Source organism: Coregonus clupeaformis, chromosome 15 (assembly GCF_020615455.1).
Source record: "Coregonus clupeaformis isolate EN_2021a chromosome 15, ASM2061545v1, whole genome shotgun sequence".
Lineage (NCBI taxonomy): Eukaryota > Metazoa > Chordata > Actinopteri > Salmoniformes > Salmonidae > Coregonus > Coregonus clupeaformis.
The window spans coordinates 2,951,996-2,976,340 of NC_059206.1; the positions used below are offsets into that span (position 1 = coordinate 2,951,996).

Here is a 24,345-nt window from a genome sequence, read left to right on the forward strand (position 1 = left end):
GCTTGAAAATATGAAGAGTGGTACTCAGTGATGTGTTGTGTTGGATTTGCCCCAAACATAAAGCTTTGTATTCAGGATATAAAAGTTAATTTCTTTGCCAAATGTGTGTTACTTTAGTGTTACAGGATGCATGTTTTGGAATATTTTTGTTCTGTACAGTGTTGTTGATCCATCCTCAGTTGTCTCCTATCACAGCCATTAAACTATGTAATTGTTTTAAAGTCACCATTGGCCTCATGGTGAAATCCCTTAGCGGTTTCCTTCCTCTCTGGCAACTGAGTTAGAAAAGACGCCTGTATCTTTGTAGTGACTGGGTGTATTGATACAGCATGCAAATTGTAATGAATAACTTCACAACACTCAAAGGGATATTCAATGTCTGTATTTTTATTTTTACCCATCTACCAATAGGTGCCCTTCTTTGCGAGGCATTGAAAAACCTCCCTGGTCTTTGTGGTTGAATCTGTGTTTGAAATTCACTGCTCAACTAAGGGACCTTATAGATAATTGTGTGTCTGGGGTACAGAGACGAGGTAGTCATTCAAAAATCATGTTAACCACTATTATTGCACACAGAGTGAGTCCATGCAACTTATTATGTGACTTGTTAAGCAACTTATTACTCCTGAATTTATTTAGGCTTGCCATAACAAAGGGGTTTTGTTATGGGGTTTTGTATTGACTCCAGACATTTCAGCTTTACATTTTTTATTAATTTGAAAACATTTCTAAAAACATAATTCCACTTTGACATTATGGGGTATTGTGTGTAGGCCAGTAACACACAATCTCAATTTAATCAATTTTAAATTCAGGCTGTAACACAACAAAATGTGGAAAAAGCCAAGGGGTGTGAATACTTTCTGAAAGCACTCAGATCTTTACAGCGCAGCAGGCTTCAATATAATCCAAACATAACTCACAGGGAATAGTTATCATAAATAAACAAATTCCTTCATGTCACCAGCATTTATGATGTGATGACATCTTACTTCATGCTAAAATTACAACTGGGACTCACTTAGTGTTTATGGGTAGAATGTGTGTTCACCATGCAGGCAATGCAAAGGGTTTATGGCATTGGATCACTGAAGTTACAGTATTTAAATGGTCAATGATTTAGCTTACACTTCACACAACTTGTCATTCACTCTTTAAATGTTTCACTAAGCTCTCCTTGAGTACACATACTGCGACGGTTGAATTCTGGCCATAGTGTTACGTGCTTTCTGTCATTGAGTAGCTAAACCGTCATGGACTGTCATCGAGTATATGATCGTATGCAGTATTTTGGCAGTGGCATTATGGCAGAGAGGGACTTGATCCAGTAAGAATGATTTATGTTGCAAAGTAGTTTTACCACAACTGTCATCATGAGTGTGCCCAATGGACCTAATGTAATGGCTTTCATTTGTGTTTGGTGGTGGCATGATTCAAACTATTAACATGAACGTTTTATTTGGAATGTGAGATGTCATAGATTGACAGTGAATTTTGAATTTTAACTTTAAAAATAAATTCATATATTTGATTTACAAGTAAAACACATTACTTTAAATCAAAGTGCAGTGGATAACATGTAACATTGCTTGAATCAATGTAAAGTGCTCCTGTAGGTCCATGAATTAGACTAGTTATTAAGCAGCAGGGTTGGGCACTTAGTTTGGAAGCTGCTGTATTGGCTTGATCACTGGGGAGCAGCTGGTGCCTCTGTGGGACACTGTGGATACCAAGGCTTTCACTAAAGGAGTGAAGGTAACAGCCTCTAACAGGCTATTTAGATCTGCAATTCATCACAACAACAGACCCATAGAACTAAACCCTGAGGGACTGTAACATCTATCATAATAACACTGAGATCAGTAACGTTGTCACAGGCTGTGAAATTGTGCAGTTGCCGTTATCTAATAAGGTTGCCCTGCATTGCATTGGCCTGGTTCCTCTGCCTTGTAGTAGCTAGAATAATGTAGGACTGTTGTAAGAATGTAAGAATTGTTCAGTGCAAGTTCTCAATTCAAATTCTTATTTTTTCAGATCCTTCAACTGTCTTCCCATTTAGATTCCTGACACTTTGACAGCTGAATCAGAAGCTATGAAAATGTCAATGCAGAAGGATAAATCTTTTCAGGTTTTAGGATCCATTGAGTCCCCTACGTTTCCATGGAGTCCCCATGTGCCATGTTGTTTTGACTGTTACTAAATCTTTAGCCCTTTTTGCTCAGGATTCTGTTTATAGATGCCCCAATATGACTGAGGTCTTTACTATGTGTGTAGCATTGTGGAAATACTAGCAATATGTGGCAATATGTCTGCGTAATTATTTATTATGTGCTAACAAGTTCTATAACGTTTCAACTTCAAGCAACTGGTAAATGTGTGTAAGCATAACATTACTCAATAAAAAAATAAAAATAAATGTATTCTGAACCGTAAGCAAATTAATGATGTTGAACCTGTTGAATGTGTTTGACAAATTTCACATAACTCCAGCTGATTCGGTTACAGAAAAACTAAATCACACTTAATGACAAAAAATAGGATATACTGCAACACCCGTGCCAATATATCCTCCAAACACCAGCTTCTCAGGCATTATCACTTAAATATTACAATTATAATGTGCCTTCAGAACAGTGTGGAGTCAGTGCTTGAATCTAATCTAACTGTTACATCACAGCTTTGGGATAGTACTGAATGTCTTTATAGGCCTACATTTCTAAGATGTTTCCTAGTTGTGTAATATGTTAATTGAACACTTTTTGTATAGCCTACCTCGTGTATGGAGCTTTTCCCGGCATGTAATAGTAATGTTTTATGTGTACAGCATTGAATTCACAAAGTCACCAAGACTAATGTACAGATGTTTCTACGTTTCAATATGTTTTATTAAGGAGTATGCAACAGTGTAAACAAGTGCACAAAACAATTTGTGGGCTCCCCCTTTTACACACAAGACAACAACAACAACAACATGCATCAAAACAAAATGGACAACAAAACAACACAAAAAGCAAATGACAAGGGGGAAAAAAGCAGGAAAAAGCAGTGCCTTCACTGACCACCCAGCCCCTGGCCTGGTTTCTCTGCCTTGCAATAGCTAGAATAATGTAAGACTGTTGTAAGAATTGTTCAGTCCAAGTTCTCAATTTAAAATAAAAAAGTTTATTCTTCTTTAGCCTGTAAGAGAAAGTAAAAGATATTAATGAGTATATCCAGTTCTGGGGTCTAGATCGCCAAGAACTAAAGTTGTGGTTATATTAAAATGTACTTGGGATGAAATGCCTCTGATCTTTTAAAATGAAGATTAAAGGAACAACATTAAACATTAACCTTAAATTCGATTTATTCATGTTTTTTTTTTAAAGAACATTGCTTAGAAACGCCTAGAATGGCTTAGTACCGCTTCTCCATGATCATAATCCAAAAAACATCAGTTGCAGGGACGTTAAGAAGTTTTGTACTGCTAATGTTTTAGCTGTTGTTGTCAACGTCTCAAATGATAACCAATCGTAATTCGGTAAATTGTACACAACAAAAGCCGGACCAGCTAGTCATAGTAAAAATGCTAATTAGCTGTAAAAGTGCTACGTGGCATTCTAAAAAGTATGTTTTGTGCTTGTGGATTTTTATTGTAATTGACAGGTGGAATTGTTATATGTAGTTCCTTTAACTGGGTCCAATAATAATTTTGGCCATGTTTATGCAGCCAAATTATTATTTGTTTTGAATTAGGTTTAATCTGAGTCTGTGAAAGCCTTTATTGATGATGATGACGAAGTCTTACTTGAACATAATTCAGGTGTAGGTTTAAAAGCCGATCTTTACCTTTCCGGAGTCACGGCTCTTGACTCTGAGCTTGTTGACCTGGGACTCTGCAATGTCAGCGCGTTCCTCAGCCTCCTCCAGCTCATGCTGAACCTTACGGAACTTAGACATGTGCTGATTGGCTTGTTCCTCCTGGGAGAAGGGACACAGATCAACATCAGTGGTTTATTCAGGATGGCATATTTGTTTCATGCATTGCTTGCTATGGGCAAGTTCACTACACAACTTAATACAGGCTAAGACCATTATACTTGCTACTAATTTTAGACCTAACTCACCGCTTCCTCAGCCTGCCTCTTGTATGCCTTCACTTTCAGCTGCAGCTTTTCTACCAGATCCTGAAGTCTGGTAACATTCTTATTATCCTCCTCAGTCTGTGGGAGAAAGTAGATGTATCAGTGTTCATCTGTTCATACACATACATCTGTCTGTATGACTGTGTGTTAAGGTGCTTTTCTTACCTGGTAAGTGAGCTCCTTGACTCTGCGCTCGTACTTGCGGACTCCCTTAACTGCGTCTACACCTCTTCTCTGCTCGGACTCCACCTCAGCCTCCAGCTCACGTACCTTCACGGATGAAATTGTCATGTTTTTTATGAGGTGGAATCAGTTTTAAATCATTGCAAATAAATAGAGGTAGATTCCTCCAGGCTAATGTAAAGAAATGGTGTTCACGAAAGTTAATACAGACTATCACATAGTCTTCTTCTCTTCCTTTGTCCTTTTTGTAAATTTCATAGGAGAGTTTATAATGATAATGACATCATCATTATCCACGTGGGTTATTGAAAGCAAATTGTTTACCCCATCTTCTAAATGCCTGAACAACACACCCTTGTCTCCAGTTTCTGGAGCTGCTTCTTGCCACCCTTCATGGCCAGATTCTCTGCCTCATCCAGACGGTGCTGCAGGTCCTTGATTGTGACCTCCAGGTTCTTCTTCATCCTCTCCAGGTGAGCGCTGGTGTCCTGCTCCTTCTTCAGCTCCTCAGCCATCATGGCCGCCTGAAATATCATTAAATAGGTTTAATGAAGGTGAGACCTTATGGCAACACAGACAGGCTTTCCTGTAATGATCTGATAACCACATTTCTTGACTTAGTTATTCTGTTGTTATTAACTGTTATACTCATAAAATCTTATGACAAAACTGATATAGCTAGGATTTGGTACAGATCAAACACTTTCATGTGGTTAGCCTGGAGGCCTTGTACTGTGTTTTGGCCAAACATACGGACTCACATCAGTGATAGCCTTCTTGGCCTTCTCTTCTGCGTTTCTGGCCTCCTGGACAATGTCGTCCACCTCACCCTGCACCTGCACCAGGTCAGCCTCCAGCTTCTTCTTAGTGTTCAGAAGGTTGGTGTTCTGGAGGAGGAAGTATAGATCAATCAAAGATTGGCTGAATTGCCTTATCGCAAGACAATATACCAGTCACACCATGGAAATTATAGAAATCAATCGCCACAACCTTCAATGTTAATATTGTTAAAAAATATGAAAAACTGGTTTTTAATCAAGTATTTAGGTAATTTATTTCCTTTTATGTACTTTATAAAGTATGCTATAGCATCTGAGATGGCATGAATGTATGTCTAGAATGAGCTAAAGTAGGATAAGACAAAGTAATAAAGGGGAGTATATATATTTTAAAAAAACATGGGGGATTGGAAGTGATGCAGACAATTACATTGATAGAAGATACAATCTATCTGCAATATTAAGCTGATCCATTCCCCCCCCCCCAAAAAAATAAATAAATAAATAAATAAAAAGTTGGATAAGACAAAGATTTTGACATGAAAGGCACGTGGGAGACAACTTTTTTCTTTGGTTCCATTAAGTGGAAGTTCCATTTGGCTCCCCCAGTGCAGATATACTCCCTGAAAAAGCGTGAGATTAATGAAATCACTGTCTAGTCCCTCTTTACCTTATTAATGTTGTCACATACACTGGATAAGTGCTGTGAAATGTGTTGTTTTAAAGAGTCAGCCATAGTAGCACAGCTTTCTAGGCATACTCATCTCATATCATATCATCAGTATGAAAAATGAATGCACTCACTAACTGTAAGTCGCTCTGGATAAGAGCGTCTGCTAAATGACTAAAATGTAAATGAAAAAATGTAAAATAAAATCAAATCAAATTGTATTGGTCATATACACATGTTTAGCAGATGTTATTGCGGGTGTAGTGAAATGCTTGTGTTTCTAGCTCCAACAGTGCAGTAATATCAACAATTCACAACAATACACTGTGGCAGATCAGGGGGTTGGGTCAAGACGTGTACACAGATCAGAACGGACAGAGTATGATTAGCTCAGTTTCAAGGGTGTTTATTAATAGAATAATCAAAAGAAAAGGGTAGGTCTCCCCCATGAGACCCTCTCTAGTATACCATCTCCAACTACACAAAAGTTACCTTACTTCCCCAAGTCCTCTCCCATGTGCTGCCCTTCTGGCAGCTTTATGGGCCTTGCACAGCTGGTGAGCAATCCGCCCTTAATTACTCACCAGCTCCCAATCAGCCCCAATTAGTCCTGTCCGGGGAGCCCGTCGAGACCTGGCACGTCCAGCAGATGGAGCCACCGCCTCGTGCTGTATACTCCATCTGTTACCAGGCCTCGACGAGTCTCCCCCTGGTGTCTGACCTGCTGTACGCCACAACACATAATACCCACAATCTAAAAGTTGTCTGGTCAGTGACCAGACCCGTACCTGAGAGTGGAGCAGTCCCACACGCTCACTGGCGTCCACCAGCTCTTGCTCAGCAACTTTACGGCCTCTCTCAGTCTGCTCCAGAGCAGCCCTCAGCTCCTCAATCTCTGCCATCATCAGACCGTTCCTGCGTTCCACCATGGCGGCCTGCTCCTTCATGTCTTCTGACGCACGGACAGCGTCATCAAGGTGCAATTGGGCATCCTGGAATTCAAAACAACAGAGTATTAGGATGTGTGAGTGTTGTCTTTATGAAGAATGGGACTGATGTACCTGCTTTTCTGCTTTATTACATCACTTGATTAGTCTTTGACCAAAACAAAATCAGTCACATTTTTTGGTGTTTAACTGGAAGTTTTGGCATCTTTTACCTTGAGTTGTCCCTGGATATTCCTCAGCTGTTTCGTGGCCTCAGCGGCCTGCCTATTGGCGTGGCTCAGCTGGATCTCCATCTCGTTCAGGTCTCCGTCCATCTTCTTCTTCACCCTCAGGGCGTCGTTCCTGCTGCGGACCTCAGAGTCCAGTGTGTTCTGCATAGATTCTATAATCCTCTGGCTGTTCCTCTTGATCTGCTCCATCTCCTCGTCCTTCTCTGCCAGCTTCCTGTCCACCTCACCCTTGATCTGGTTCAGCTCCAGCTGCACACGCAGAATCTTGGATTCCTCGTGCTCCAGTGTTCCCTGGAAGAATAAAAGTGATTTGTCACAGAATGCTTAACATAGGAGATCATCCCAGCAATTAGAACATTATAAGACTTGGAGACAGCTAAAAGTAACAATTGGCTCTCTCACTATTGTGTTTATAAGACCTAAGGCAGTTGTATAAATCGAAAAGTTCCCACTCTTCGCAATGGCGAATGTGCATAAAGATGGCAGAACACAGATATGACTTCATTGTTTTAACACTACAATCCTAGTTTTTAAACTATGGCACACAACATGGTTCAATGCGCCAATAAATCAACACATTCTACTTTTTTTAAATTTGTATATATGGCGGTGTCTGGGAGCTAGAATCGGGATCATGTATACTGTGCTAATGTTTCAAGTTTCAATGTCACATGCACAAGTACAGTGAAATTCCTTTCTTGCTAACTCAAAACCCAACAATGCAATAATCAATAACAATGTATTACTAGAAAAAACACGCGAGAGATAAGAATAGGAAATCTGAAATACACAATAAAGTAAATAAGTAAGTAAGCATACTAAATTATATACAGGAAATATTTAAAAAGTCAGTTTCATTACCATATTTACATGTGCAGGGATACTGGAGTGATGGAGGTAGATATGCATAGGGTTAAGGTGACTAGGCAACAAGATAAACAGAGTAGCAGCAGCTTGTATGTAAGTGGGTGTGCGGGTGTGTAGAGTCAGTATAAATGTATGTGCATATTATGTGTGAGTGAGCAGATGATGGAGTGAGTGTTTGTGTGTGTGTTGGAATGACAGTGTGTGAGAGTGTGTAGGGCCCTGTGAGTGTGCATAGAGACAGTGCAAAGACTGAAATAAAAGGTCAGTAAAGATACAAGGTTAACTCAGATAGTCCGTGTAGCTAAATTTGTTAGCTATTTATCAGTCGTATTGCTAATTTGGCATTTGTGGTAACTACATGGAGACCACCATCTTTATACACGTCCGCTATTCCAAGGAGTGCACCACCTAGTGAAGAACTGTAAGCTATATTACTGCAATAAGTACCAATACAGGAGTACTGAACAGCACTGTAGCTCTCATTCTGTTAAATGTATTCTACTACATAAGGATGTATTATATCTGCTCACTTCAGCCTCCTCCAGAGCGGTCTGGATCTCAGAATTCTCAGTCTCCACAGTCTTCTTGGACTTTTCCAGCTCATGGATACTCTTGCTAGTCTCTCCGATCTGTTCAGTCAGGTCAGAGATCTCTTCTGCACAAACACAGAGAAATGGTTTAGAACAGGGAGATTTTCAGTGAATATTACCAAATATCATACAGCTTTGCATAAAAGCCTTTTACGACCATAGATGTTTCAAAAGAATACAGCTATAACTGATAACAATACAAAAAGTGATATTGAAAACTGTACACTCCAAATGTGCCAAATAAACAACTCCTGCTGTTTACTCACGTTGGAGGTTCTTGTTCTCTCTCTTCAGAGTCTCCAGCTGATCCAGAGCCTCCTCGTAGGAGTTCTTCATCTTGAAGAGCTCTGTGCTCATAGAGCGAGCCTCCTTCTGAGCTCCTTCCAGTTCAGCCTGACCCTCCTCATACTTCTGCTTCCACTCAGCCAGAACCTATGGGATTGTATGTGATTTAATGGTTTATTCTTGATGCGGCTTTTACTTCTAATCAGAAATAAGCCATAATACATTATGATCACTGGAGACACATACTGATAATGCCTATCAGAAAGAAAATAAAACGTGTTGTTGCTATTAATTTTGCCAGTCCATTTAATAGCACATTTCAAAAGTCAGTATAGTGTGTGAAGTGTTCTTTTTCACCTTGTCGAAGTTCCTCTGCTTCTTGTCAAGGTTGCCAGCCATAGCGTTGGCCCTCTCTACATCAATCATGATATCCTCCACCTCTCCCAGCAGCCTTTGCTTGGTCTTCTCCAGCGAAGCACACTTTGAGTTGGTTGCCTCAATCATTTCCTCAGCGTCCTGCAGACGCTGCGCCAGCTTCTTCCTGTTAGACAGGAAAGAGTTAATCTTTTAATGCTTCCACTGGTACTGTATTCAGACAAACGTATCATATAAACATGGTGCCTCATAATGAAGTGAAATTAGGAAGGTGTGAAGATGCGCACATTTAGGATCATAGTTATAATGAGAGGTTTATTTTCAAGTGTAACTGCTTACTTGGCCTCCTCAAGCTCCTCTGTGCGCTGGATGGCATCCGTCTCATACTTGGTCCTCCACTGAGCCACCTCACTGTTGGCCTTAGACATGCAGCGTTGCAGTTCTGCCTTGGCCTCTTGCTCCAACTCAAACTGCTCCCTCAGAAGGTCACAGTCATGGCGGGCAGACTGGACACCATGGGCCAAGGCATTCTTAGCCTGAGTGAGAGATAGCAAAACCGGTTACAGTAATACATTTCTGAGGATGGTTTAGTTATGATAAACATGACAAGAGGCATTTGACTCTATACTCTGTGCTTGGTAGAGCATTTTGACTCCCTTACCTTGACCTCCTCCTCAATCTGCCTCTTTAGCTCCTCCACCTGTTGGGTGAAGGCCTGCTTGCCTCTGGTCAGCTGAAACACCAGAGCTTCCTTCTCTTCCAGCTGGCGTCCAAACTCACCTGCAAGGGATGAGAGTACACATTGTAAATTCTTCTGTTCTTAAAAATACTGTAGCCTTGTACAATAGCCCCTAACACATGTTGTTGGGTACTGATTTAGATTATGTATGGTAAATGTGTTGGTCATTGTTGTGGGTACCGTTCTCAGTCAAGAGTCTGGCCCTCTGTCCACTGATGTCGTTGATCTGGCGAAGATTCTCGTCGTTCCCAGTCTTGAGCTCACTCAGCTGATCCTCAATAGTACGGCACATCTTCTCCAGATTGCCCTGTTAGTGAAATATAGATAGGTCATCTTTATTTAACATTCTTATGGTGTACAGCTTGTATACAGTCGTGGTCAAAAGTTTTGAGAATGACACAAATATTAATTTTCACAAAGTCTGCTGCCTCAGTTTTTATGATGGCAATTTGCATATACTCCAGAATGTTATGGAGAGTGATCAGATGAATTGCAATTAATTGCAAAGTCCCTCTTTGCCATAAAAAATGAACTTAATCCCAAAATAACATTTCTACTGCATTTCAGCCCTGCCAGAAAAGGACCAGCTGACATGTCAGTGATTCTCTCGTTTACACAGGTGAGAGTGTTGACGAGGACAAGGCTGGAGATCACTCTGTCATGCTGATTGAGTTAGAATAACAGACTGGACGCTTTAAAAGGAGGGTGGTGCTTGAAATCATTGTTCTTCCTCTGTTAACCATGGTTACCTGCAAGGAAACACATGCCGTCATCATTGCTTTGCACAAAAAGTGCTTCACAGGCAACGATATTGCTGCTAGTAAGATTGCACCTAAATCAACCATTTATCGGATTATCAAGAACATCAAGGAGAGAGGTTCAATTGTTGTGAAGAAGGCTTCAGGGCACCCAAGAAGGTCCAGCAAGCACCAGGACCATCTCCTAAAGTTGATTCAGCTGCAGGATTGGGGCACCACCAGGGCAGAGCTTGCTCAGGAATGGCAGCAGGCAGGTGGGAGTGCATCTGCATGCACAGTGAGGCAAAGACTTTTGGAGGATGGCCTGGTGTCAAGAAGGGCAGCGAGGAAGCCACTTCTCTCCAGGAAAAACATCAGGGACAGATTGATATTCTGCAAAAGGTACAGGGATTGGACTGCTGAGGACTGGGGTAAAGTCATTTTCCCTGATGAATCCCCTTTCCGATTGTTTGGGGCATCCGGAAAAAAGCTTGTCCGGAGAAGACAAGGTGAGCGCTACCATCAGTCCTGTGTCATGCCAACAGTAAAGCATCCTGAGACCATTCATGTTTGGGGTTGCTTCTCAGCCAAGGGAGTGGGCTCACTCACAATGTTGCCTAAGAACACAGCCATGAATAAAGAATGGTACCAACACATCCTCCGAGAGCAACTTCTCCCAACCATCCAAGAACAGTTTGGTGACGACCAATGCCTTTTCCAGCATGATGGAGCACCTTGCCATAAGGCAAAAGTGATAACTAAGTGGCTCGGGGAACAAAACATCGACATTTAATCCCATTGAGAACTTGTGGTCAATCCTCAAGAGGCGGGTGGATAAACAAAACCCCACAAATTCTGACAAACTCCAAGCATTGATTATGCAAGAATGGGCTGCCATCAGTCAGGATGTGGCCCAGAAGTTAATTGACAGCATGCCAGGGCGGATTGCAGAGGTCTTGAAAAAGAAGGGTCAACACTGCAAATATTGACTCTTTGCATAAACTTAATGTAATTGTCAATAAAAGCCTTTGACACTTATGGAATGCTTGTAATTATACTTCAGTATACCATAGTAACATCTGACTAAAATATCTAAAAACACTGAAGCAGCAAACTTTGTGAAGACCAATACTTGTGTCATTCTCAAAACCTTTGACCACGACTGTACATTGCTGTCTTGCAGTAGGTTTTGTAGATAGTAATTTGACAGTGATGCTACTCCAGCCCTTCACCTTTGAGGTAATTGCATTACCCTCTATGTCTATAGGATTAACCCACTAAATTGAAGCTGTAGTACGCTTACAAATGTGTCCAACTTTAGAGCTGGATGCCATGCTGCTGTCTCGCAGCATTCCATTCATCCATTAATGTTGAGTATTTAGGGTTTGATTCAAATGCCCACCTTAGTCTTGGCGACAGCCTCCATGTTGCTGGAGAGGTCGTCAATCTCCATCTTGTACTCGCTCTTCTCCTTCTCCAGTTTCTGCTTGACACGCTGCAGGTTGTCAATCTGCTCTCCGAGCTCCGCCACACTGTCAGCCTGCTTCTTCCTCAGGACTGCGGCTGTGGCCTCGTGCTGCAGGGTCGACTCCTCAAGGTCGCGTCTCAGTTTCTGGAACTCAGCCTCGCGCTTCTTGTTCATCTCGATCTGAGTGGCAGTGGCACCTCCAGCTTCCTCCAGCCTATCACTGATCTCCTCAAGTTCCCTGGAGAGATCGGCCCTCTGCTTCTCAACCTTTGCCCTGGCAGAATGCTCAGCCTCAATATCCTCCTCCAGCTCCTCAATACGAGCCTGAAGCAAGGGAGGGGGGTTAGGATGGGGAAATTTAAACTGACCTTGCAAAAATAAATAGCCTGGATAGTTGTGTATTTATACTATGTTTTATTGTTCCTTTATTACAACTACAGAATGTTGCTAAATGAGTAAGACTGACATCTAGTATCTAGAACATGTAGTATCTAGAACATCTAGTATCTAGAACATCTAGTATTATATGGAATACTATACTGAAGCCGGGGTTAGATACTGTACTGTACCTGGAGTTCCTTGATTTTCTTCTGCAGCTGACCGCCCAGAGACTGCTCATCCTCAATCATGCTGAGGAGCTGGCTGGTCTCAAAATCCTTCCTATGGGAACATAAATGCATCAGTACTCAGCAGTCACTTTGTATTTAAAAGAGTCTTTCAAAGTCCTAACTACACAAAACTATTTTTTTAAATGTACTTTTTGATCTTTTCTTCAGACTGCTGCTTGTCATTCTCCAGGTCCATTATGGATTCCTGGGCCAGTCTCAGGTCTCCCTCCAGCTTTCTCTTGGCTCTCTCAAAGTCCATACGGAGCCTCTTCTCTTGCTCCAGAGAACCCTCAAGCTACATGTTAAGATACTTGTGTCAGTTAATTTTAAACAATCAATGATTATGCCATGGCCTAGCTAAATGTTTAATCTAACAATATATAAATCCATGACTCGATAAAGTCTGACTCCACTCACGTCATCAACTTGCTGTTCCAGCTTGGTCTTGGCCTTGGTCAGAGTGTTGACTTTGTCCTCCTCTGCCTGCAAGTCGTCCAGTGTCTGCTGGTGGGCCTCTTGGAGGGCTTTCTTCTCCTTGGTCAGCTTGGCAACGCTCTCATCTTGAGAGGCCATCTCCTCAGTCAGATTTTTGACCTGAACACAGCCACAACAACATTTGTATGTAAGTTGTGTGGTTAGTTTCAATCATTGTTTAGCTTTGGGTTGATTCTACTATTGTTCAGCTATGTCAACATTTTAGACCTTGTTTTCAGTGGCGTGTTTCTCCTTTTCCACTTTGGCCAGGGTGAGCTCCAGGTCATCAATGTCCTTCTTCAACTCCGAACACTCATCCTCCAGCTTCCTCTTCTTGGAGGTCAGCTCAGCATTCATTTCCTCCTCGTCCTCCAGCCTTTCGGTCGTCTCTTTGAGTTTGGCCTCCAGCTGGATCTTGCTCTTGATCAGCCCCTCGCACCTCTCCTCAGCATCGGTCAGATTCTCTGATTCCTGGTTTCACAATGATAGAAAAATAGGCAGACATTAATTTAGTCAGTGCACACCTCCTGTCCATCGTTTTCAATATAATATGGGTAATCAAGCCAGGCACTTGACAGATGCTCACAGATGCAACTTGGAGCGTCAGGTCATTCTTCTCCTGCAGAACGGTCACCATCTTCTCCTCAAGCTCCGTCTTGCGGGCCTCAGCCTTGGTCAGGGCGATTTTGCACTTCTCATTGTCCTCCTTCATGTTGGCTAGCTCCTTCTCAGTTTCAGCACTCTTCAGCAGTGGCTTGATCTTGTAATACACCTTCATCCATGGCCAGTGTTTAACATTCATGAATGAGCGAATGTTGTATTTGATGGTGAAGACGGCCTCTCTGAACAACAGGAAACAGGGATATTGGTGAGTGTTATGGCTAAATAATAGTAATATGTTATTTACAGGACAAAGTTACAGCTCCTCAGAAAAAATAAAGTGAAATTCAATTAATGAATCAAAAAAAGTATAACATTTGTAAATTTAAGGTGAATATAACATGTTCAGTTTGATCCCTGGAGTCGTTGGAGATTAAATGGAAACCACTGCAACCCTGTTAGATGAATGTGGGTGAGCCTTGATCCTTGAGATATCTTCTATCCCTCACCTCCGCTCCATCATCTTCACAAACTCCTTCCTCATGACGAACCCACGACACAGAGACTGTATCATGCAGACCAGAGAGGCCAGCCTCTCATCTCGCATCTCTTCCAGGACACCCAGCAGGCCAGCTTTGAAGAACACCTGAGCGCATGTAACAGGAAGGTAAATGCCTGAGACACCGGTAAGAACTAAGAACACCTGAGAATAGGTCAACATTATCAATGGATGTCATCAGAAGTCAGAACGCATAGAACAGGGTTGAATTTAAATGAGGGATCAACACGACAATATTTATTGTAAAAAGGCTGTGAGTGGTTAGCATTTACATTGTTGTTTTACTTATGTTTTGTGTTTGCTTTTCCTGAGTGTATTTGACCCTGACCTTGGTGTGTCCAAATTTGTACTGCTCGTGCTCCACATCGATTGACCCAAGCAGCTTCTCAGAAGCCTTCTTGTTGTCCATGAATGTGCCTTCTGGGATAACACTGGGATTCAGTACTTTGTACCTGGATTAGGAGAGACAGGCAACTGTCAGTTTTTAAATTGTGAGCAAACAAGGATATTCTGTTGCTGTGTCATAGTTTATGAAATCTGCTGAACGATTTTAGCCATTCTTCTTCTTTTACATTTTTCTAGCATAGGCCACTCGATGCCAAACGTTGTTTCGTCTGTATTTATAAGATCTCAGAATGTAATCTTTTAAGATTTCAGAATGTAATCTTTTAAGATTTCAGAATGTCATCTTTTAAGATCTCAGAATGTAAGAATTTCTGAGTTTCTTATTATTTGGTCAAATTCAGTTCTATTCTAAAGTAAACATGGAGCCATGTTAGATAGGTCACATCTCTAAAGGGTACCTCTGCTTGAAGTCACCGTAGGGGATTCTGCTGGGGAACCCCTTTCTACAGATCCTGATACCCTCCAGTACACCGTTACACCTTAGCTGGTGGATAACCAGGAAGTTCTCCATCAGACCTGGAAAAACACAATGTATCATTAAAGCCAATAAACACAAACATTTGAAGGGCTACAATTACATTGTGGTGATGTATGTGCCATTATTTCTCGGTAAATATATGGGAATAACTTATAATCAGCTATCTTGTACCACATGTAAGTATAGGTAGTTACTTAGTGCTTATTTTGTTTTAGGATACTGAATGTCACTAGCTGATAACCATAGGGTTACAATTTAGTATTTCACTGGATGTTTCTTGTACCTGGAGTCTTTGACTCATTGGGGATCAGACAGCGCACAAAGTGAGGGTGAGTGCTCCTCAAGTTGGTCATCAGCTTGCCCAAGTTCTCCTGCAGGGCGGGGACACATCAAACAGCCGTCTCAGAAATTATTAATACAAATGAACGCACCTTAGGTTTTCACCTAAGGTACATTAAAAATGTTGACCAGATAGGTTTTAACCAGATAACTTTGAATACAAGTTTGAGAAGCTCACCCTGAACTGGGAGGACACCGTCTGCATGGAGCCTCCCTTCTTCTTGCCTCCCTTCTTGGACGCTCTCTCTGTAAAAATAGCTAAAATCATGAGTGATTGACATCTATGGTGAACACCCTATTTTATTTATGAGATAATATATTTGCAACTGCTACCAAATAGTTTGTGTAATGTTGATATCGGGAATATTGGCAAAAAATATTAAATAATGTTAAATGACCTTCAGCTGGAGCATCAACGTAGATAAGAACCAGCAGTTTCACTGAGGACTTCTGGTATAGCTGCACCACTGAGTCGTTCAGGGGGTCCTTGTTCTTGTCCAGCCAGCCACAGATGTTGTAATCCACAATACCAGCGTAGTGCACCAGGGAGAAGTGGGCCTCGGCCTTTCCCTTGACAGGCTTGGGCTTCTGGAAAGTGTTTTTCTTGCCCATATGCTGGTCATACAGCTTGTTCTTGAAGGAAGTGTCTGAAGCCTTGGGGAACATGCACTCCTCTTCAAGGATGGAGAAGATGCCCATTGGCTGATGAAAAATGTAACAGCAGGATTAGTAGCAGCCATCTTGTACCAAAATGGTAATAATTCACTCTCAACTCCAACATCTGTCCCTGTCAACTCTGCTGTTGTCGCCCATTCCACAGTACATTATTCTTAAGTAAAATGATTACAGTCTGCTTACCTTCTCAATAAGCTCAATGCAGGCTGCCAAGTCCATGCCGAAATCAATAAACTCCCAGATGATTCCCTCCTTCTTGTACTCCTCTTGCTCCAGGACAAACATGTGATGGTTGAAGAACTGTTGCAGTTTCTCATTTGTGAAGTTGATACACAGCTGCTCCATGGTGTTGAACTGTTAATGACGTTCAAAGAAGATTAGTTCAATCACCTTTTGTCATAAGGCCTCAAAGCCATAAACTGTTTATTCTGTAATGATCACATACTTACATCAAAGATCTCAAACCCAGCAATGTCGAGCACACCGATGTAGAAGTTCCTTTGTTGCTTGGTGTCCAACATCTGGTTGATACGGATGACCATCCACAAGAACATCCTCTCATAGATGGACTTGGCCAGAGCGCTCACAGAGTTATACACCTGTGCAAAAACAATACCTCCAGTTAATATGTGAGACATTGATCATGTCTTGCTGGTATTGAGCTTCAAAAAAATTAATCAAAACATAAAATCAATAGTGGTGTTGTATCAATTATTGAATCTTGGATGTCTCACCTGAGGCACGGTCTGTCCCTTGGTAACAAACTCATTGCCAACCTTCACTCTGGGGTAGCACAGAACTTTCAGCATGTCAGCTGAGTTCAGACCCAGGAGGTAACCGATTTTATCAGCTACTGTAGATAGAAAGAACAGCAGACTCATATACAGGGACACAGGATGGCAAATGTAGTGTTACTGACAGAGAAACCAGTTTCATTCGGTCTATTCCTGTGTTTGGAGCGAGGACTCACCCTCTGTGCCGTCTGGCTCGGCCTGCTCTTCACGCTGCTTCTGCTTGAAGCGTAAATTGCCGTGGTGCATGACAGCGCCGGTCAGTTTGTAGATGCCCATCTTCTCATCATTAGTGAAGCCCAGGATGTCAATGGCGGCCTGAGTGACAGGAATTTCATAGTTAAACTTAGTGTACGCACACACAGCAGATATCACAAGTTCAGGGAGTTTCAAACTGGACAAAACTGTCATGGGGCTGCACCGCTTGGAGTTAAGTTATAACATGTACAGTAATTGTGCATTGCATTCAGTGGGGGATGGAGGTGTGACTCATCCTTGTATATAGTTTGTGAGACTCACGTCTGTGGCATCCAGCTCCTCTTTGTCATCGATAGAGGCCACTTTGATCTGCCCCTGGCTGATCATGGGGAAGTCGTAGGGGTTGGTGGTGATGAGCGTCATTTCTGTGGGGACGGAGAACAGGACAGAGAGTCAGTTAAACCAGATGGAATTTGCTTTCCTCTACCTTTTCCTCTCTTGCATGAGATTAAGATTAAGATTAGAAAGTGCGGACATAAAGGATGTACTGTATCTGCATTGGGAGCCAAATGCAACTCAAAATACAAATGTAATGCAGTGAAAAATAGAGCAGTCAAATGAAACTATATGGATTTTTTAATTTCCCCTCCCTATTCCTCCTAGGAGACTATACCCCAGGAATACGAAGCAGACTTTATGACTCACAGGTACAACAAACTACAGGAAGAACCTTTATTGGTTCACGGGACACCAACCCACTGAGGCTGGAAGTGTCATCTTTCACAGTACCATTTAACTTGTCATCAAATGAGGGCAGCATTTGAGTGGTGAACTGTCACTTTGTCTTGGATTGCTTGATTGATATTACCCCTTAATTTCCACTGGAGTGCACTAGTTCTCCATGCAAGTAGCCTAGCGGTTAAACACATTGGGCCAATAACCGAAAGGTTGCTGGTTCGAATCCCTGAGCCAGCAAGGTGGAAGAATCTGCCGTTTTGTCCTTGAGCAAAGCAGTTAACCACCAACAACAACTGCTCCCCGGGCGCTGATGACGTCGATTAAGGTATCCCCCCACATCTCTCTGATTCAGAGGGGTTGGCTTAAATGCGGAAGACACATTTCTGATGAATGCATTTGGTTTTGCAACTGACTAGGTTTTCCCTTTCCCTGTTTATGGAACTCTAACTCAATTAGGCAATTATCTGATATTGAAATATTACAGTAGTCATGACTAATACAACCCTGAGCTTTATAACTCACTGTAGCACTTCAACATTGAAATGAGAACACTGATATGTTGATTCAGGTGCAATGTCCCTGTCAACTAAATGAGAAGAATTGTCAAACCGCTTTCTACTTTGTCGTACCAATCAGCTCAGGCTTGTGGTTGGTCATCATCTGGTAGAATATGTGGTAGCTTCTCTCATCGGGCAGCTGGAAGGTCACTCTGGACTTCTCCAGCAGGTCTGAAAGAGAACAGGAGATAAAGTTCAGTGCTTGGTCTCCTTAAAACATAATCTCTGTGAATTTTGGACATTGTGCATTCATGACTAATAATCCGACAAACAATCCAACCAACTTACAGGTCTCAATGTCAGCACTAGATAGTTTGCCATTACTGTGGAAGTGAATCCTGATGAATTTACCCTAAAGTAGAGCATGGGGGTTAGAAATGAGGGAATGAGTCAACAAAAGGAAACTGCCAAGGTGTCCATCTCAATACTCTGAAAATAAAGCTTTCCTTTCTTTCTAACCCTTCGTTTCCCATTAACATTTGGAAAGACTGGATAGGTCTCAATCTCTGTCCTTCTAGATCAATAAGGAATATTTAAGTACGGCAAGTGTGTCCCTCATACTTACAAAACGAGAAGAGTTGTCATTCCTCACTGTCTTGGCATTACCGTAAGCCTCCAGCAGAGGGTTGGCAGCAATAATCTGATCTTCAAGAGACCCCTGAGGGAGACAAACACAAGTAGGTCAGAAACAGCATGGCATACAGTACTGTAGAACACCCTTCTTCAACAGTGGTGGAACTGTCTTAAAATAAGCAGTTATATACGGTTGGCCTACAGATGTAGGATCATAATTTGAGCAAGTTTGCTACAGCAGCAAAATAATGCTGCAGGAAATGTGTATTCTGTGGATTATACACTGAACAAAAATATAAACGCAACATGTAAAGTGTTGGTCCCATGTTTCATGAGCTAAAATAAAAATTCCCAAAATTGTTCCATATACACAAAAAATGTGGCAGTACGTCCAATAACTTGGCAGTACGTCCAACCAGTCTCACAAGCGCAGACCACGTTTATGGCATCGTGTGGGCGAGCGGTTTTTTGATGTCAACGTTGTGAACAGAGTGCCCCATGGTGGCGGTGGGGTTATGGTATTGGTAGGCATAAGCTACGGACAACCAACACAATTGAATTTAATCGATGGCAATTTGAATGCACAGAGAAACTGTGACGAGATCCTGAGGCCCATTGTCGTGCCATGTTTAGGATGCTCTGTATTGACGTGTACGACAGCTTGTTCCAGTTCCCGCCAATATCCAGCAACTTCGCACAACCATTGAAGAGGTGTGGGACAACATTCCACAGGCCACAATAAACAGCCTGATAGACTCTATGCAAAGGAGATGTGTCTTGCTGCATGAGGCAAATGGTGGTTACACCAGATACTGATTGGTTTTCTGATCCACGCCCCTACCTTTTTTTTAAGGTACAGTATCTGTAACCAACAGATGCATATCTGTATTCCCAGTCATGTGAAATCCATAGATTAGGGACTAATTAATTTATTTCAATTGACTGATTTCCTTATATGAACTGTAACTCAGTAAAATCTTTGAAATTGTTGCATGTTGCATTTATATTTTTGTTCAGTATAATTAATGGATGTTTTTGTAGGGGTTGATACATTTTTCCTAAGGGGAAATCAAGTCTGAAATGTGAAAGTGGAAATTACAAACTTCAGAAGCCTTTTTAAACCTAAAATACACTACAAGTTTTACATTTCCTGCATTGCATTGAAAGTTGTCCTGCAACAGGGTTATCAAATTAAGATCCTACACCTGTACCTGCATTTTGCCGGGTTCTGCCGCCCTCTTCCTTTCTCCTCCAGACACAGCGATAGTGGCAAAGTATTGGATGACACGCTTGGTGTTGACAGTCTTTCCTGCACCAGATTCTCCACTGGTTTATGTGACAGAGAATAAGAGGTTTTGGTGACATGTTTCAGTGTCAGACATCATTCAAAACATAATCATTTAAAAGTACACTTTGAGTTGTTTACTCATTTACTATAGTTCATGTATACACTTAATAATTGTTATGATATCGAACTAACTATAATGTTAGATGTTAGTAGAGAACTTACGTAATCAGGATAGACTGGTTCTCCCTATCTGCAGGAAAAAAACGACAACAAAGAATATGAATATAAACCAGTTTTGATTCATTATGGCATTTGCCAATTATCTTAAAGTTGTGGATAGTGTTGCACACGCTTTTCACTAGTTCTAAATAAATAAAAAAGGATTGCATGGATGTTTCCAGCTGTCTTGGCTGCCCATATCTGTTTGTGTGAGCTTCTATCTATTTATCCGTCCATCCACATGTATAAGATCATACCCGTCAACATGAACTGATAGGCCCTGTCAGAGACAGAGAAGATATGGGGTGGAGCCTCCATTCGCTTCTTTCCTCTGTAAGCGTTAACAACCTCCTCGTCGTACACGGGGAGCCACTTGTAGGGGTTCACTGTGGCACAGAACAGCCCGGAGTAGGTCTGGATGAAGGGAAGTTAGGGGATTAGCAAAATCAGCTTTTCTGTTAACTGTATGGACCTGTGTGAGGATGTTTGAGGTCTGAGTTGCTATGGAACACTTACAAGTGTTTCTTGTATTCAGTTACATTATTTTTGCGTAGGTGTTTTTCAATTACAAACAGCATGTGCATTTTGGAGTTATGTTGGTGTCTTATATAGGCTATATAGGTGTCATATATGGTGGTGTCCTATGTTCACTTATGAGTGTGTATATGTACCTATAATTTATATGTACAATAGGTTTCTTACGTAGATCATCCATGCTGCATAACGCTCTTTGAGGTTATACAGGACAGTGGCTTCATTGAGGTAGGTCATCATGGCCATGTCCTCAATCATGTCAAACTTTGGGGGGTTCATTTCGAAGACATCAGCTTCTTTGAAGTCTTTAGTCTGAAAAGCAGTCGGTAATCTACATTACACTTGGATTAACTGGAAGAACTGTTACTGAATCTGTGTCGACACTGCTTTGATTTTGTAATCATCAAGTCAGTCATACATTTTACTGTTCATATGTAGGATCTTAATTTGAGCCAGTTTGCTACAGCAGTAAAATAATCATGCAGCAACAGGACATTTTAATTATTATGTCTGAAATTATAAAATTCAGAAGCCCTTTTAAACCTCAAATACACTACAAGTTTTAAGTTATCCTGCAACAGGGTGATCAAAGAACCTACATCTGAAGTAATTTTTCTTTGAAAGATAATTGTGAATAAACAAACTTCAACTTTAAACTGAATTATGTCCTATGTTGTAGGCTTACCTCGCCAGTGTCAAGGACTTTCACCTGGACCTTTCCCCCTTCTCTGCCAACAATGGTACCCTTGAGGTACAGCTCCTTAACATCAGTCACATAGCAGGCGTTCTTTGCATCGAAGGGCTTGCTTTGGGCCTCAATCCTCGCCTTCTCAGGTTTACGGAGGTATACACCGGCTTTGCCATAAGAGGCCATCTCTGCGTCGGTACTCATGGTGGCAACTCACTGAGAAACATAAAAGGAGGATTTACCTAAATTGTTCGAGACCAGACGGACCACAAGAGTTAACCAATCCTGGGAGCGGGTTTGGTAGCTCATTCTTTTATACATTAGCAACAAAGTTAGGTAAGTAGTAAGCTTGTGTAGTTAATAAAACAGTGTCTCTCATAGAATACTCTCCAATAGAAACAATTTGAGTGAAAGACTCAAACAATGTCTCACCTTGTCTTCCTCTTCCAGATGAAATTTTATGTTAGAGGGTTCTGTAAGACATTGAGGTGTCATGATTAAACACACATTACCGGCACTTAGTCTCATCCCACCTGAAGTGTTGCAAAAAACATTGAATGGCATCCCAAATTAATCCACTTAAAAACACATTCCATGCACAAAACACATTTCACACCCTGTCACAACAGATAAATGGCATTTAAAACAGATTGCAACTTGACAATGCAACTACATTATCAGGTGCCGAGATATTAGAATAAACAGTGTAAAAGTGTAAAGGGAGATAGTCTTACCACAGAGGTAGAAGCTGTCTGTCATTGATGCTGCTCTGAGGCTCTATTTATCTGGTTGACAGTTTCAAGTGCTAACCAAGCAGAAGTTAATTATGGCTCTCCTAATCAAGGATGTGGATTGGAGGAGAGAATTAGGGGTTGACTCCTATTGCCACTATGTATTTCTGTGATATTTGTCTCTGAATTGGATTTTGCTAACTTCATATAAAGGTAATGTGTTATAATAATGTACCTTATTAAATCATTGCTAATAGTTGTTCATCATTTATAAATCATTATCCCTACATTTGTAGATGTTACTGTAGTAAGCTAATTACTACCAAACACAACCACAAAAAGACAAATATAATAATGAGTTAAATATATGTATATTTTTTTATCTATCAACATTATGCCAAAGCCTTACTAACAACTGTTTGTTGTGATTGAGTAAGCTAGGTAAACCATCCATGCAGTATATTGAGCTATGTTGGCAGTGGAGCCTTGGGGAATAGCGTAGTAAATCTTGATCCATTACAGTAATGGATTATTGAAATTATATTGGGGTAGAAAAATTGTGTTATCATAACTGCCAGCATGAGTTTGTTGCCTCTCAGCATTTCATAATGACAATATTTACACCATTCGTGTCCCTGCAGTGAAAGTCTAACTTGGGATTTGAAACTCATAACACAGTCCTGGCACCCTTTGAGGGACCTGGGAGAGGCCCAATTATGTTCCTGACAACATATATGAGTGGCAAGTTTATTACAGTACTGATGTCAGTAGTGTGAAGGTAGGGACGACTAATATGGACAATTTACTATGCTTGCCAGCACCGGATCTCTGTGCTACATAGTAGATCATGGGGCTTCAGCAGTGTGGAGTACAGAAGACAGGTGTAGGACATTCACTTTAAATGGGCAATCTGCAGTTCAAACAATAACAAAGTGGCCACCGGTAAACAGCTGAGATATAGGCCTGGAGAAATCCAAAACGTTTTTTATATGTTGTCTTAACCAACAAATTCATAGACAGAACTATGGATGCAAGGACTGACCATCCATGATATTACAATTATAGTTTTATCCATGTTTTGAGGCTATACATTGTTTGTTTGCAATTGCATTGTTTACAAACAAAGCAGTAAAACAAGCTTATATTTTGGGTTCTGAAATAGTTAGACAGTTGAACTAAGCTCATGAGGCATTTATACTGTATGTTCTTCGAGAATCAATGGCTATATATTATGAACTTAAATGTCCAAAAAACACAGATAGCCCCTTTAACTAATAGAATACACCCCTTTTGGTTTAGAATAATATCTCTTACTTGTACCTTAATGTACCACTCTCTTACATTATCATAATTGAAAAACCTACTACTCCATGTTTTTGTTGTCATAGATCACTTTAGACAACAATTATGTATATATTAAAATAATGTTTTAAAATGTAATCTTCCTAATTCATTAGGCACTACAGATATACAGTATAATTGAATGCAAATTCTATTTGCATGTGAAAATAACCTGGGATGCATTTGTTTACATGTTATTGGTCCCAGTCTTTGATAGCCCACTCTTTGATTGGTCATTTCTGTTTCAGCTAGTTTTACATCCCCCTTATCATCTAATTAAAAATATCAGTTTAACCTTTGGACAAATAAATCAATTATTATTTTGGAACTCCAATGAGATGCCATCCCACTGGGCAAATACTTGTTGTTTTCATGTCATTTCAACCCCAAAAAAGTATACTGTATGTGATGATGTTGAATCAATGTGGAAAACTGATTTGATTTGCAAAAAGTAATCAATGTAAGTGAATTTAGTCTTTTTTTCAACCAACTTTTAACCTGAATCCAATGACATGGTGAAATGTTTTGTTGAATTCACATTAGTTGACAGTTCAACCA

The 24,345-nt window shown here is 40.9% G+C and overlaps 1 protein-coding gene across 1 annotated transcript; it reads right to left on the reverse strand.

The window, feature by feature from the left end:
* Positions 1–2,859: 2,859 nt before the first annotated feature.
* Positions 2,860–22,188, reverse strand: LOC121582133 (myosin heavy chain, fast skeletal muscle). The gene is made up of 40 exons (XM_041897735.2): positions 22,148–22,188; positions 21,713–21,931; positions 21,196–21,339; positions 20,751–20,907; positions 20,497–20,524; positions 20,198–20,312; positions 18,979–19,071; positions 18,702–18,765; positions 18,486–18,584; positions 17,440–17,543; positions 17,100–17,238; positions 16,864–16,982; positions 16,579–16,728; positions 16,313–16,483; positions 15,853–16,156; positions 15,633–15,700; positions 15,399–15,486; positions 15,036–15,153; positions 14,561–14,684; positions 14,183–14,319; positions 13,660–13,915; positions 13,302–13,544; positions 13,017–13,193; positions 12,749–12,894; positions 12,561–12,651; positions 11,926–12,315; positions 9,967–10,093; positions 9,709–9,827; positions 9,387–9,583; positions 9,030–9,213; positions 8,654–8,819; positions 8,328–8,452; positions 6,913–7,221; positions 6,542–6,745; positions 5,066–5,191; positions 4,658–4,828; positions 4,287–4,391; positions 4,104–4,199; positions 3,826–3,957; positions 2,860–3,177 (listed from the first exon to the last, which is right to left on the reverse strand). The coding sequence occupies exons 2-40, from the start codon at positions 21,917–21,919 to the stop codon at positions 3,163–3,165; spliced, it is 5,808 nt and encodes a 1,935-aa protein (XP_041753669.2). The 5' UTR covers positions 21,920–21,931; positions 22,148–22,188; the 3' UTR covers positions 2,860–3,162.
* Between the last annotated feature and the right edge of the window lie 2,157 nt (positions 22,189–24,345).

What these genes read in the sequence shown, in the direction of transcription:
- LOC121582133 (XM_041897735.2), bottom strand. Translation starts at nt 21,919, where the DNA reads ATGAGTACCGACGCAGAGATGGCCTCTTATGGCAAAGCCGGTGTATAC. An exon ending in CAGAACCCGGCAAAATGCAG is followed by an intron (nt 19,072 to 20,197) that starts GTACAGGTGTAG and finishes TGTCTCCCTCAG; the next exon opens with GGGTCTCTTGAAGATCAGAT. An exon ending in TCCAGAAACTGGAGACAAGG is followed by an intron (nt 4,392 to 4,657) that starts GTGTGTTGTTCA and finishes TCATCCGTGAAG; the next exon opens with GTACGTGAGCTGGAGGCTGA.